Below are 16,294 nucleotides of genomic sequence, written 5' to 3' on the forward strand. Positions count from 1 at the left end.
CTAGCATTTAATTTACTTATCACAAGGTTTCAGCCCCTTTACATTGTTAATGCGTTTCATAAGGACAAACAAGAGTCGGGGCAGAGCCTGGTTTCCATCTAACAATGGGGTAGATGTATTAACCAGGAGAAGGCATAAGGACGTGATAAACCAGTGATAAATGCAAGGTGATACACGCACCAGCCAATCAGCTCCTAACTGTATCACCTTGCATTTATCACTGGTTTATCATTTACTTATGCCTTGTCCAGGTTAATACATCTGCCCCAATGTTCTTGATAAAGCTCTTTTCTCCCAACAAGACTCAAAGTGCAGCCGAGCAGTAATCTGCTGTTAGCATATACAGGGTGTTCAGAAAGTCACTGGGCACTTTTCATAAAGCAGTGAACACAGTGGAGAAGTGAGACAGAGGAGAAGCTGCTCATGGCAACCAATCAGCATTGAGGTAACGTTTCTAATTTGCATATTATACAATTATATGGAGCAGCTGATTGGTTGCCATGGACAACTTCTCCACTGGCTCACTTCTCCGCTGTTTTCACTGCTTTATGAAAAGTGCACAGTGACTTCCCGAACAGATCTATGCAGTTATTGAAGGAATTTTTTGGAGATCAAATTAGTTTGAAAGACAGGTTGCCACCGCGCTCACCAGATCTAACTCCACCAGACTTATCTATGGGGAGCAGCAAAATCTGCAGAGTATCAAGATCGTCCACGCACACTGGATGACTTGAAAGCAGCGATAACAGCATTCATTCAGTCTCTTTCAAGCGAGCAACTGATAGAGGTGTTTAGAAACAAAATAAAAAGGGTCCAAGCCTGTCTTGATGCTAACGGTGGTCATTTTCAACATTGTTTATACTTATCATTCGTGTTTACATCATGTACTATATACTGAAACGTGTGTTTATAAAAATACATATGTGCACAGTGACTTTCCGAACATCTTGTAGAATTAGGATCGTACAGGTTGTAAATGACCGTATCCACAGTATTACGAGGTGAGCAGATAGGTAATGAGAGATCAGGACCAGTAACGGTGATACAATTGTGGGCGTCTGGCACCCGCAACACAGATTATAGTTGTGGTATAAATTGCTTGCAGTAAATCTGGTGACTGATACCAAAAGTTTCACCCATTACATTCGTTCTCATTATATTCTGCACTTATAGACAATTTGTTCCCATATTCTGAATGGCAGTTCCCCTTCTCCCTAATGTTTCTCATTTCTGCATACGCATAGACCGGCTGCCCTGGCAGAGTTGACAACATAGGGGTATATTCAACTGAAGTCGGATCCACTCCGACATGCATTTGTCATAATGGATCCGACAAGGGCTATTCAATGGCCATCTCAATTCGACTTTAAAAAAAGTCGGATTGAGATGGGGGAGCTGAGACAGGGGAGAGCCGCGGGGAGTCGGGGGAGAGCCGCGGGGGAGACGGGGGAGAGCCGCGCTACAGCAGCGGCTCCAGCAAGCGTAGCAAGAGAATGTGTCACAGCCGCCGCTCACAGCAAGGTCCACCCGGCTCCAGCAAGCGAGGTCTGGCTGCTGGGTCCTGCCATGCTGACCGATCAGCAGTGATCGGCAGCACGGCAGACACAGGGGGAGAGTGCAGGGAGGCAGAGGGACCTGATAGCAGCAGCAGAGGGAAGTTTCTCTTCCCTGTCGCTGCTAACACTCTCTGACTGGTCGCATCCTATGCGACCAGGTCAGATAGAGCACTTGCAGGCATGGTCGCATCTGATGCCACCATGCCAAGCAAGCGGTTAAGAGCTTTAAAAGCAACCATGGTTGTATTATCCCACTACCTAAAGTTTATGGAAGGACAGGGTTATATAAAAAGGACTTCCGTTCCTCCAATAAATTGGTGCATGACGGTATAGAAAACGTAGTGTCTGCTGCTGAAGGAGGCAAAAAATATTTTAATGACAATGCAGTGATGAATATTAGAGTTTGTGTCAAGGATATAAATACCAAAGTTCCTAAACGCGTGTCCTTATTCATCATTGCTGCAGTCACGCCAAACAGCCCCTCTTGGCACGCCAGGACGCGTGAGAATCTTCTAGCGTCAGGCGTCTTTGTTGCATCTTTTTTGGACAAAAATGTGTCTTAGTCGCAATGCAACGCAAATAGGACGCACAAGAAGCCTGTGCAGATTAATTCGATATATGACACTTGTATATCTCTGTGACTCTGCATCTGTACACGAAGTGCTGCAATGCAGCAGCTGCAGCTTTTTTCCAATACAAGTTCTGTTCTGCTCCGTATTCAGACTCAGCCATACACAACATACAGGCGTCATATATCACAGTACTCAGCACAGTCGCCTCGTGCGTCCTAGTCGTAATGGGGCTGTGACTAGGACACATTTTCAGCAAAACAAGACCCCAGACGATAGAGTTGCATGGGACCTGGGGTCTCAAATCTTGCGCTGCATGGCGTATTGCGGCTGGATGTATGAGGACGCATCTGTAGATACCAATCTTTATATTCAACTTATAAAAAGTGGACCTAAAAATAATCCCTGACAAAGCGAAATCATAGTGAAACGCGTAGCAGAATATTCCAGCCAGAGTTCTTCATTTTATGCGTTCATTTTCTTTTAATTATGTGTACTTTTTTTTAATTATATGTGTTCTATAATTACACTGCCTGGTATTTTTTTTATACTCCTGCCAAAGTTTATTATCTTTTCTGAAACAATGAAGCCCAGCATTTCTGTTACAAATGTAACAAGTTATCTATTACATCCTTATTTACAAATCTATTTCAGTTACAAAAGTAACCAATTCTTACTGCAACAACTTACTAAGCTTTCCAATTTTATTTGGTATTGCTTATATGAGTTTATACGTCGCTGCAACCTCCTGTACTTACCAACAAAAAGGAACTTGTCATTTATCTGTTTGGAGAATATATCTTTTTATCATGTGCCCACAGTAAGTATAAAGAATATTGTGTAGACAAAACTATCCTTGAAACAAGTTGGAATATTCATGACCATAAACCTTCCTCAGGGTCAGACACTCATTTTTCTGTACATTTATGTGTTAGCTGTATTTGGTGAATCTTCCTCTGTGTCCTTGGCTGCAGATTTAGGTTCCTGCTTTGGGCACCAGCCACAGACCACTTTACCTCCGTACATGGCAATATAGGTCAATAGCTGTCGGAAGCCGCCTTGTTGTCGAAAAGACTGCAGCTTCCGACAGATTTCGGTCAAAAGGGGTTCCGACCTATTCAGTATGGGCAGTTTTTTTGCCCGACAAGTCGGGAATTTCAAACTTGTTGTAAAACATGTGGATCGGCGGAATAGCCGCCAATCCGCGTGCTTCTGTCAGAAACGGGGCCAAACCCGACAGGTTTTGGCCCCTTTTCCTACAATCTCAATCCGACTTTAGAAAAAGTCAGGTTGAGGTGAGGAGATGGGGAGCGGTGTGGCGGGCTATGGGGAGCGGGGCTAGCAGGTACCTTGACAACTGTCCCCCGGTCAGGCACCTCTCTCCCTGCAGCGCGGCACTGGGCGGCCGTGATGTGCGGCTCCAGCAGATACCTGTGTTCTCACACACTGGGAGCTGCTGACATCCGCATGGACACCGGCCAAATCCGACAGTCAATTAGGCTCAAATCTGAAAGTCAGATTTGGCCACTCTATTGAATAGGGGTTGTCGGATCCATTCGACAATTGAATATACTCCATAATAATTATTTTCTCTATTTTCCCCCAAACCCACCACATGATGCCTCATCTCATATCCCAGTGATGTACTTATTATTACTATTCCAGGTAGATCGTTCCTCGGGTCACTAATCCCGCTGGGTGGCTCTGCTGAAGAGGACTTTTTTATTTCGTGGTCCACTTCTCTAACGTTGCTGCAGTGACAGCAGCCATCCCCGGGGTATGTGCATTGGCGTAAAGCACGAATTTACATGTAAGGGTTGTGCCAGGAGGTCCAGCCTCTCTAGAAACTACTCAATAAAGACTTCTTAGCTTTCAGGTGGATTTCTTTATAAAGCTCAATAATCACAGGTAAATCAATCTATTTTGCTGAAGCAGTAATTTTCTTGCTCTTTTCCACTGACAGAAATCCTGAAAACATGACCTGTTGGGGTACTTGAGAATCGCTGTGCTAACACATGAGCCAAACAGCACCGCACAACAAATAATATGCGTGCGAGAATAAGCGATAATTAAGATTATAAACCCACAATATGCCAGCTCATCTCTTGGGGGTACTTATGCTGCTAAATCCTTATTTCCTTTCTCATTACAACATGTCATCTAGACAGTGGGATTCTAGTGCTTTGTGAGTGACTATGGTAGGTAGGATAGAGCCTAGCTGCTAGTAATGGGGTCTCATCTGCAGAGGTAAAGCTAAACGATAACCCTCATACTTATAATAGTTCAACCTAGAGCCTTTACTACCATCTAAAGATCCCCTTCATACTTATAATAGTTCAACCTAGAGCCTTTACTACATCTAAAGATCGCCTTCATACTTATAATAGTTCAACCTAGAGCCTTTACTACATCTAAAGATCCCCTTTATACTTATAATAGTTCAACCTAGAGCCTTTACTACATCTAAAGATCCCCTTCATACTTATAATAGTTCAACCTAGAGCCTTTACTACATCTAAGATCCCCTTCATACTTATAATAGTTCAACCTAGAGCCTTTACTACATCTAAGATCCCCTTCATACTTATAATAGTTCAACCTAGAGCCTTTACTACATCTAAAGATCCCTTTCATACTTATAATAGTTCAACCTAGATAGAACCTTTACTACATCTAAAGAGGATGTAAAAATTAAGCAAGTCTAAAAACACTAACTATATGTATTCATCTGAATGCTTTCTACTAAAGATACTGCAGAATATGGCACTAAATCCAGCCTGTGATTAGCTTAGATCAGGTATGTCCAAACTGCGGCCCTCCAGCTGTTGAGAAACTACACATCCCAGCATGCCCTGACACAGCTTTAGCATTCTCTGACAGCAAAACTGTGTCAGGTCATGCTGGGATATGTAGTTTCTCAACAGCTGGAGGGCCGCAGTTTGGACATGCCTGGCTTAGATGCTGGAGCTGAAACATTAGCTCCTGGAAGACACAACACACAAAGGGAAATCAGCATGTGGATTTACTTAGCCGAATTCCAGACTGTCTGCATCTCCTGCACTTCTTTGCAGAAGTGTGAACGGGTCGTAACTGCGCATGCACGGGGTGCGCAACGTCATTGCCCAACGCCGGCTGTCGCCGGGCAACGACACCGGGAACGAGGAAAGCGGACGCAGCTGCGACCGCAAGAAGATTGACAGGAGGAAGGCGTGTCAGGGCGTCAACTGACCATTTTCCGGGAGTGGTCCAGCGAACGCAGATGTGTCCAGGCGTTTTTAGGGCGGATGTCGGACGTCAAATCCGGGACCTGCATCGCTGGATCCGTCGCAAATGGTAAATAGGTATAGGGCTGGTTTTGTTTTGCTAGAAACTTTTTTAGCATAGCAGGGCTGCACAAGCGATCGCAGCCCTGCTATGCAGAAATACAATCCCCCATAGGCGGCGTCAGGTTGATCGCACGAGCAGCAAAAAGTTGCTACGTGCAATTAACACGGAATGACCACCGCTGTTCTCTCCTCTTCCTGTGGGTCAGTGTCACAGACCCACCACTGGAGACCAGATTCCTTTTCATTAACATACGAGACCCACTTACATGTAGTGCACCAAGAGCCCCAGGTCTCCTAGACAGAAAGCCCCCCACCAACACCTTAAAAAATCCGACTCACAATGATTTCCCATAAATCACACACCAGAAGATCCCAGATTAGCAGGACAAGTGGGGACAGGCTCATTTAACTTGTTTTTTAAGTCTAATTTGGCACCAAAAAATGAAAAACAGGGAGGTGTTACGGAATTCTAGGACATCAGGTTACACAACCCAGTTATTTATTTCTAAATTAGGAACGTTCTACTGCAACAGAAAGCTCCTTATGGAACAATGGTCATGAATAATAATTATATTAATCATTTTAGAAAACAATTAAAAAACCTCAGCAAGGTCAGACTCTGCTTAGACTATTGGCAACACCATCTCTTTCCTTTGCGCCTGTTGTATAACCCACTGCTTTACAAACAAGTCATCTTTCACTATAATGTCCATTTCACTGGCTATGTTATAAACCATATAATTGCACATTATGGCCTGATTCTGCGTTAGGAGATTTAAAAAAAAAAAAGGGAGCAAACCAAGAACAATTTGCTCCTAGAATAAAACCATGTTGCAATGCAAGGGGTGTGGACGTATTTATATTTGTGCTGCTTTTGCATGAAGCAAACAAAAACTGGGCACCTTTGTTTTCATACGGATATCAGACGTAAGCTAGGACACGCCCTTCCCAATTATAACTCTCTCGACACATTTCTTATCTGCACCTCATGGTTTTGCCAGGATACAAATAGCTCCCTGCTCTGAATAAGGACCAATCCATTATCATTATCAATATTAAGACTGTGACGCAGTTCTCCCTGGCACGCAAAACATTAATAAATGTGTTAAAAGATTTCCAAAACTTATTTATTTCTTGTTGTGCACTGAGCGTCATTTAATACCAGCTAAACACCACAGCGGCCAGTTGCGTGTTTAGTCGCGTTCTCCATTTTATTTTAACTAGCTGATAAAACAGAGGAATGTACAACCGGAAACCTCTATGGTCAAATAATAAGATTTTACTTACCGATAAATCTATTTCTCGTAGTCCGTAGTGGATGCTGGGGACTCCGTCAGGACCATGGGGATTAGCGGCTCCGCAGGAGACAGGGCACAAAAAGTAAGCTTTTAGGATCACATGGTGTGTACTGGCTCCTCCCCCTATGACCCTCCTCCAAGCCTCAGTTAGGTACTGTGCCCGGACGAGCGTACACAATAAGGAAGGATCTTGAATCCCGGGTAAGACTCATACCAGCCACACCAATCACACCGTACAACCTGTGATTTGAACCCAGTTAACAGTATGATAACAACGAAGGAGCCTCTGAAAAGATGGCCCACAACAATAATAACCCGATTTTTGTAACAATAATTATGTACAAGTAATGCAGACAATCCGCACTTGGGATGGGCGCCCAGCATCCACTACGGACTACGAGAAATAGATTTATCGGTAAGTAAAATCTTATTTTCTCTAACGTCCTAGTGGATGCTGGGGACTCCGTCAGGACCATGGGGATTATACCAAAGCTCCCAAACGGGCGGGAGAGTGCGGTTGACTCTGCAGCACCGAATGAGAGAACTCCAGGTCCTCCTCAGCCAGGATATCAAATTTGTAGAATTTTACAAACGTGTTCCCGCCTGACCACGTAGCTGCTCGGCAAAGTTGTAAAGCCGAGACCCCTCGGGCAGCCGCCCAAGATGAGCCCACCTTCCTTGTGGAATGGGCATTTACAGATTTTGGCTGTGGCAGGCCTGCCACAGAATGTGCAAGTTGAATTGTACTACAAATCCAACGAGCAATAGTCTGCTTAGAAGCAGGAGCACCCAGCTTTTTGGGTGCATACAATATAAACAGCAAGTCAGACTTTCTGACTCCAGCCGTCCTGGAATTATATATATATATATATATATATATATATTTTTTTTTTTTTTTTTTCAGGGCCCTGACAACGTCTAGCAACTTGGAGTCCTCCAAGTCCCTAGTAGCCGCAGGCACCACAATAGGTTGTTTCAGGTGAAACGCTGACACCACCTTAGGAAGAAACTGGGGACGAGTCCCAGTTCTGCCCCGTCCGAATGGAAAATCAAATATGGGCTTTTGTAAGACAAAGCCGCCAATTCTGACAATCGCCTGGCCGAGGCCAGGGCCAACAGCATGGTCACTTTCCATGTGAGATATTTCAAATCCACAGATTTGAGCGGTTCAAACCAATATGATTTGAGGAATCCCAACACTACTTTGAGATCCCACGGTGCCACTGGAGGCACAAAAGGGGCTGTATATGCAATACTCCCTTGACAAATGTCTGGACTTCAGGAACTGAAGCCAATTCTTTCTGGAAGAAAATCTACAGGGCCGAAACTTGAACCTTAATGGACCCCAATTTGAGGCTCATAGACACTCCTGTTTTCAGGAAGTGCAGAAATCGACCTAGTTGAAATTTCTTCGTGGGGCCTTCCTGGCCTCACCCACGCAACATATTTTCACCACATGTGGTGATAACGTTGTGCGGTCACCTCCTTCCTGGCTTTGACCAGGGTAGGTATGACCTCTTCCGGAATGCCTTTTCCCTTAGAATCCGGCGTTCAACCGCCATGCCGTCAAACGCAGCCGCGGTAAGTCTTGGAACAGACATGGTACTTGCTGAAGCAAGTCCCTTCTTAGCTCCTGAGGCCATTAGTCCTCTGTGAGCATCTCTTGAAGTTCCGGGTACCAAGTCCCTCTTGGCCAATCCGGAGCCACGAGTATAGTTCTTACTCCTCTACGTCTTATAATTCTCAATACCTTGGTTATGAGAAGCAGAGGAGGGAACACACACACCGACTGTTACACCCACGGTGTTACCAGGACATCCACAGCTATCGCCTGAAGGTCTCGTGACCTGGCGCAATACCTGTCCCGTTTTTTGTTCGGGCGGGACGCCATCATGTCCACCTTTGGTCTTTCCCAACGGTTCACAATCATGCGGAAAACTTCCCTATGAAGTTCCCACTCTCCCGGGTGGAGGTCGTGCCTGCTGAGGAAGTCTGCTTCCCAGTCGTCCACTCCCGGAATGAACACTGCTGACAGTGCTATCACATGATTTTCCGCCTAGCGAAAAATCCTTGCAGTTTTGCCACTGCCCTCCTGCTTCTTGTGCCGCCCTTTCTGTTTACGTGGGCGACTGCCGTGATGTTATCCCACTGGATCAATACCGGCTGACCTTGAAGCAGAGGTCTTACTAAGTTTAGAGCATTATAAATTTGCTCTTAGCTCCAGTATATTTATGTGGAGAGAATTCTCCAGACTTGATCACACTCCCTGGAAATTTTTTCCCTGTGTGACTGCTCCCCAGCCTCTCAGGCTGGCCTCCGTGGTCACCAGCATCCAATCCTGAATGCCGAATCTACGGCCCTCTAGAAGATGAGCACTCTGTAATCACCACAGGAGAGACACCCTTGTCCTTGGATATAGGGTTATCCGCTGATGCATCTGAAGATGCGGTCCGGACCATTTGTCCAGCAGATCCCACTGAAGAGTTCTTGCGTGAAATCTGCCGAATGGAATCGCTTCGTAATAAGCCACCATTTTTACCAGGACTCTTGTGCAATGATGCACTGACACTTTTCCTGGTTTTAGGAGGATCCCGATTAGCTCGGATAACTCCCTGGCTTTCTCCTCTGGGAGAAACACCTTTTTCTGGACTGTGTCCAGAATCATCCCTAGGACCAGCAGACGTGTCGTCGGAACAACTGCGGTTTTGGAATATTTAGAATCCACCCGTGTTGTCGTAGAACTACTTGAGATAGTGCTACTCCGACCTCCAACTGTTCTCTGGACCTTGTTCTTATCAGGAGGTCGTCCATTTTCTTTGAAGACGAATCCTCATTTCGGTCATTACCTTGGTAAGGACCCGGGGTGCCTTGGACAATCCAACGGCATCGTCTGAAACTGATAGTGACAGTTCTGTACCACGAACCTGAGATACCCTTGGTGAGAAAGGCAAATTTTGGGACATGGAGGTAAGCATCCCTGATGTCCCGGGACACCATATAGTCCCCTTCTTCCCGGTTCGCTATCACTGCTCTGAGTGACTCCATCTGGATTTGAACCTTTGTAAGTGTTCAAATATTTCAGATTTAGAATAGGTCTCACCTAACCTTCTGGCTTCAGTACCACAATATAGTGTGGAATAATACCCCTTTCCCTGTTGTAGGAGGGGTAATTTTATTATCACCTGCTGGGAATACAGCTTGTGAATTGTTTTCAATACTGCCTCCCTGTCGGAGGGAGACATTGGTACAGCAGACTACAGGAACCTGCGAGGGGGAAACGTCTCGACATTCCAATCTGTACCCCTTGGATACTACTTGTAAGATCCAGGGGTCCTGTACGGTCCTAGCGTCATGCTGAGAACTTGGTAGAAGCGGTGGAGGGCTTCTGTTCCTGGGAATGGGCTGCCTGCTGCAGTCTTCTTCCCTTTCCTCTATCCCTGGGCAGATATGACTCTTATAGGGACGAAAGGACTGAGGCTGAAAAGACGGTGTCTTTTTCTGCAGAGATGTGACTTAGGGTAAAAAACGGTGGATTTTCCAGCAGTTGCCGTGGCCACCAGGTCCCATGGACCGACCCCAAATAACTCCTCCCCTTTATACGGCAATACATCTTTGTGCCGTTTGGAATCTGCATCACCTGACCACTGTCGTGTCCATAAACATCTTGCAGATATGGACATCGCATTTACTCTTGATGCCAGAGTGCAAATATCCCTCTGCGCATCTCGCATATATAGAAATGCATCCTTTAAATGCTCTATAGTCAATAAAATACTGTCCCTGTCAAGGGTATCAATATTTTTAGTCAGGGAATCCGACCAAGCCACCTCAGCTCTGCACATCCAGGCTGAGGCGATCGCTGGTCGCAGTATAACACCAGCATGTGTGTGTATACTTTTTAGGATATTTTCCAGCCTCCTATCAGCTGGCTCCTTAAGTACGGCCCTATCTGTAGATGGTACCGCCACTTGTTCTGATAAGCATGTGAGCGCCTTATCCACCCTAAGGGGTGTTTCCCAACGCGCCCTAACTTCTGGCGGGAAAGGGTATACCGCCAATAATTTTCTATCGGGGGAAACCCACGCATCATCACACACTTCATTTAATTTATCTGATTCAGGAAAAACTACAGGTAGTTTTTTCACATCCCACATAATACCCTTTTTTGTGGTACTTGTAGTATCAGAAATATGTAACACCTCCTTCATTGCCCTTAACGTGTGGCCCTAAAGGAAAATACGTTTGTTTCTTCACCGTCGACACTGAAATCAGTGTCCGTGTCTGGGTCTGTGTCGACCGACTGAGGTAAATGGGCGTTTTACAGCCCCTGACGGTGTTTGAGACGCCTGGACAGGTACTAATTTGATCGCCGGCCGTCTCATGTCGTCAACCGGCTTGCAGCGTGTTGACATTATCACGTAATTCCATAAATAAGGCATCCATTCCGGTGTCGACTCCCTAGAGAGTGACATCACCATTACAGGCAATTTGCTCCGCCTCCTCACCAACATTTTCCTCATACCTGTCGACACACACGTACCGACATACAGCACACACATAGGGAATGCTCTGATAGAGGACAGGACCCACTAGCCCTTTGGGGAGACAGAGGGAGAGTTTGCCAGCACACACCAAAACGCTATAATTATACAGGGACAACCTTTATATAAGTGTTCCTCCCTTATAGCATTTTATATATATTCATATCGCCAAATCAGTGCCCCCCCTCTCTGTTTTAACCCTGTTTCTGTAGTGCAGTGCAGGGGAGAGCATGGGAGCCTTCCCACCAGCATTTCTGTGAGGGAAAATGGCGCTGTGTGCTGAGGAGAATAGGCCCCGCCCCCTTTTCGGTGGGCTTCTTCTCCAGAGTTTGTGATATCTGGCAGGGGTTAAATACATCCATATAGCCTCAAGGGCTATATGTGATGTATTTTTCGCCATACAGGTATTATACATTGCTGCCCAGGGCGCCCCCCCCCCGCGCCCTGCACCCTCCGTGACCGCTGTGTGAAGTGTGCTGACAACAATGGCGCACAGCTGCAGTGCTGTGCGCTACCTGATGAAGACTGAAAGTCTTCTGCCGCCTGGTTCCGGACCTCTTCAATCTTCAGCATCTGCAAGGGGGGTCGGCGGCGCGGCTCCGGGACGAACCCCAGGGCGAGACCTGTGTTCCGACTCCCTCTGGAGCTAATGGTGTCCAGTAGCCTAAGAAGCCAATCCATCCTGCACGCAGGTGAGTTCACTTCTCTCCCCTAAGTCCCTCGTAGCAGTGAGCCTGTTGCCAGCAGGACTCACTGAAAATAAAGAACCTAAAAACTTTTTCTAAGCAACTCTTTAAGAGAGCCACCTAGATTGCACCCTGCTCGGACGGGCACAAAAACCTAACTGAGGCTTGGAGGAGGGTCATAGGGGGAGGAGCCAGTACACACCATGTGATCCTAAAAGCTTACTTTTTGTGCCCTGTCTCCTGCGGAGCCGCTAATCCCCATGGTCCTGACGGAGTCCCCAGCATCCACTAGGACGTTAGAGAAATAACTGATGTGATGCTTTTTTTTTGATTGAAAGATTTCCACCCCAAAAAAAACAACAGTCTATTTGTAGGTGGAGTTCAACTAAGGGCAGAGAAGAATGGAATGTTACTTTTTTTACGGCTTGCATTACCCCCAATTCAATCAGGTTGCGAGGTTGTCAAAGGTCCTCCTCCATGAACTTCCCACGCGAGGAGGAGGGGCACTGACAACACAGATGCGGGTGGGAAACAGCCTACCTTTGTAGGGTAGAGGATCACAGCACTTTAACCACTGGATCAGAGTAAAGTTTAAAAAAAATCCCCCAAAGTTTTTTTTGCAGAGTTGGGTGCCGTCGGTCTTTTTATAATGAACTGGACGGCGGTGACTGATCAGACAATGGCGGACGTTACATCTAATGACAGTTTCTTACCCAGGTTCCGGCTGGACGTTGGCTCTTCTTCCTCGTGTTCCAGAGGACTACAGACCAGGACATCTTCCTTCTTTAGTGACATCTTATGTAACTTTCTGTCCTCTTTGTCCTTATTGCTGTTCACACTGGTCCGGGGTTTGTTTAAGGATTTATTCTTGGCTGCGGCTGCAGCCGCTTTCACCAGCGCTATCCAGTCCTAAAAAGAGAGATCGGACGTAGCGCATTAAATCACAGTGTATGAAGGAGTCTAATGTCGCTCGCAATTGACCATGCCAATTGGCAACGGAGACATATGGGGCCGCATGTAATGAAGTCCGAGTTGACTGGAGGGGAAGTCCGCCGAACGCTGACATTTTTTTAAAGCGGCAATCATTTACAAGCATGGCTTTTCCTTGTACATGATTGCAGCTTTAAAAAAACTTCCAGATTCGGCCAGAAATCTGCACCTCCGGCCAATTCGGATTTCATTACATCCGGCCCCATGTCTATAATCCACTAAACCTGAATGTTTGCGGTCTTATAAGAAACGACTGCTAATTTTACAAATATAAACAATTGTCATGGATTAGTCAGACAAACACATAATTGAGATAAGGCTTCCATGCATAACAGACTTCCTGCCAGCATTTGTAATGATTTGCCGAGATCCCAAGATGTCTGAAAACAATTTTACATTTAGTGGTCCTTTATCATATACTACAGTATAAATCATAAAAAGTTCACCTCTTAACATAGTATGCATTGTAAAGAGCAATGCGATATGCTGGTGCTATATAGTTAAGTTAATAATAAGAATGGGGATGCGTTCAGCATCCCGGCAGTCAGGATGCAAACGGTCAAGTGACCAACGCCGGAATCCTAACATCGGGACCCCGACAGCCAACATCCGAAGGTAAGTATTAGGGTGGGTATTATGGTTAGGCACTAGGGGGGAGTCACGCTTAGGCACTGGGCAGGTGGTCAGTCATAGCAGCCACCCCCCCCCTTCCCCAAGAGTTAGCCTTAGCTGCCACCCCATGAGGGTTAGGGTAAGGGAGGGGGAGTATTAGTGTACTTACCTCCCTGACAGGTGTCCGCATTCTCGGTTTTGGGATTCCGGGGTCAGTCATGTGACCGCCAGCATCCCGAACGCTAGGACATCATACTGTACCCATAAAAATGTGCTGATTGTATGAAAACTTGCAAAAAATTATTGATTTTTTTGGGGGGGCTTCTAATTGTTTGACAATAATCAATGCAGTCAAAACAGGGATATAGCGCACAATGGTGCCGACACGTCTCTGATAAAGTGCAGTATACACATATATGACAAGGGGCGGAACCCGCTGAAAGATACAACAAACAACAACTCACTGAGTACTTGCGGAGTGTGGTTACATAGTAAGAAAGGTCAGTAACACATGTTAAAGAATGTGGATTACTCCACAGAACATCATACCGAAACTAATACATATGTTGGTCATACTCTATGCAGCATATTAGGCTATAACGCAGCGGGAAGAGAGGGAGTGACGGACTGGCAGACTTGCTCTGCAGAAACGCACTGAGGGAAGCAATAACCTAGATACAGACAGGGCTGGAGATGTTCTATCCGAATCATTATGCTTTTTACACCTGAACTGAATCTAATTAGGACACTGTCCTCAAGATGTGAGACTGGCTTCAGCGAACGTGACGGTGCTGCAGTGGAATATCTGGGCAATGCTAAATGAAGTATTTAATAACGAAAGACTTCACTTCTGCGGTTTAGTGGTTCAGCGTATACACATCTTGCAAAACTTCAGCACGCTTAGGATGAAGGCCGGTTCTGTGGCTTAAAGCTGGATGATTCAAACACACCTAACTTCTACAAAGGAATATAAAACTCAAACACAATAAGACAACTGCAGCGCACTCTGCAAATGAACCCTCACCTGGCCTTTGGCATCTTCCGGCATGTATTTAAGGTGCATCTTTCTCAGGCATCGAATAACCCCATCATAAAACTGCACAGTATAGGTACCTAAAAAATATAATATACACATTAGAGATTCAATGGAAGACAATAGAGGGTCAGAGATTAGTATGGACAAAATGTCAGACAATAACCGAAGTATTATTAAATATAAGAAATATCTGACATTGACAGAATCAGCAGGTAATTGTCTATATACTGTAAAAAAAAAAAAAAATTTGAATTCACCTAGAATTAAGATTTTACATTTTTTTTATTATAATTATTCTCAAATATGTTGCTTAAAAGATTAATGTATCAACCAAAACCATAATTAGTAATATGTTTTAAATGCCACTAAACACAAAGTCTATTTGTGGAGATAGAGAAGCACCTCACTGGCTCCAGGAGAGAGAGGACCCTGGACATATCTACTTGGCTATCACTCATCTCCTGCTGCTGGGGACCCTGCTCCTCCCCTATATAACTTTCAGTCTGTGTCTTACCGCTGCCTCCAGTCCAGTCCTCACATCATGTCACTGCCCCTGTCACATGCAGCCCTGTCCTCACTGACACATCACTCATCTCCTGATATACTCTGTGCTGCTGGGACCCTGCTCCTCCCCTATATAACTTTCAGTCTGTGTCTTACCGCTGCCTCCAGTCCAGTCCTCACATCATGTCACTGCCCCTGTCACATGCAGCCCTGTCCTCACTGACACATCACTCATCTCCTGATATACTCTGTGCTGCTGGGACCCTGCTCCTCCCCTATATAACTTTCAGTCTGTGTCTTACCGCTGCCTCCAGTCCAGTCCTCACATCATGTCACTGCCCCTGTCACATGCAGCCCTGTCCTCACTGACACATCACTCATCTCCTGATATACTCTGTGCTGCTGGGGACACTGCTCCTCCCCTATATAACTTTCAGTCTGTGTCTTACCGCTGCCTCCAGTCCTCTCCTCACATCATGTCACTGCCCCTGTCACATGCAGCCCTGTCCTCACTAACACATCACTCATCTCCTGATATTCTCTGTGCTGCTGGGGACACTGCTCCTCCCCTATATAACTTTCAGTCTGTGTCTTACCGCTGCCTCCATTCCTCTCCTCACATCATGTCACTGCCCCTGTCACATGCAGCCCTGTCCTCACTAACACATCACTCATCTCCTGATATACTCTGTGCTGCTGGGACCCTGCTCCTCCCCTATATAACTTTCAGTCTGTGTCTTACCGCTGCCTCCAGTCCAGTCCTCACATCATGTCACTGCCCCTGTCACATGCAGCCCTGTCCTCACTGACACATCACTCATCTCCTGATATACTCTGTGCTGCTGGGGACACTGCTCCTCCCCTATATAACTTTCAGTCTGTGTCTTACCGCTGCCTCCAGTCCTCTCCTCACATCTTGTCACTGCCCCTGTCACATGCAGCCCTGTCCTCACTAACACATCACTCATCTCCTGATATTCTCTGTGCTGCTGGGGACACTGCTCCTCCCCTATATAACTTTCAGTCTGTGTCTTACCGCTGCCTCCATTCCTCTCCTCACATCATGTCACTGCCCCTGTCACATGCAGCCCTGTCCTCACTAACACATCACTCATCTCCTGATATACTCTGTGCTGCTGGGAACCCTGCTCCTCCCCTATATAACTTTCAGTCTGT

General features: G+C 46.0%; 1 protein-coding gene across 2 annotated transcripts in view; it reads right to left on the bottom strand.

Annotated features, from left to right (window-relative positions):
- PHF20L1 (PHD finger protein 20 like 1) overlaps positions 1-16,294 on the bottom strand; it is a 274,345-nt gene that overhangs the window by 117,089 nt on the left and 140,962 nt on the right. For both annotated transcript variants that reach the window (XM_063921261.1, XM_063921260.1), the window contains exons 5-6: positions 14,603-14,691; positions 12,690-12,885 (exon numbers count right to left, since the gene is read on the bottom strand). In XM_063921261.1, coding sequence (XP_063777331.1) covers positions 12,690-12,885; positions 14,603-14,691 — 285 coding nt within the window. The remainder of the gene's footprint in view (positions 1-12,689; positions 12,886-14,602; positions 14,692-16,294) is intronic.

This window comes from Pseudophryne corroboree, chromosome 5 (assembly GCF_028390025.1).
Source record: "Pseudophryne corroboree isolate aPseCor3 chromosome 5, aPseCor3.hap2, whole genome shotgun sequence".
Taxonomy (NCBI): Eukaryota; Metazoa; Chordata; class Amphibia; order Anura; family Myobatrachidae; genus Pseudophryne; species Pseudophryne corroboree.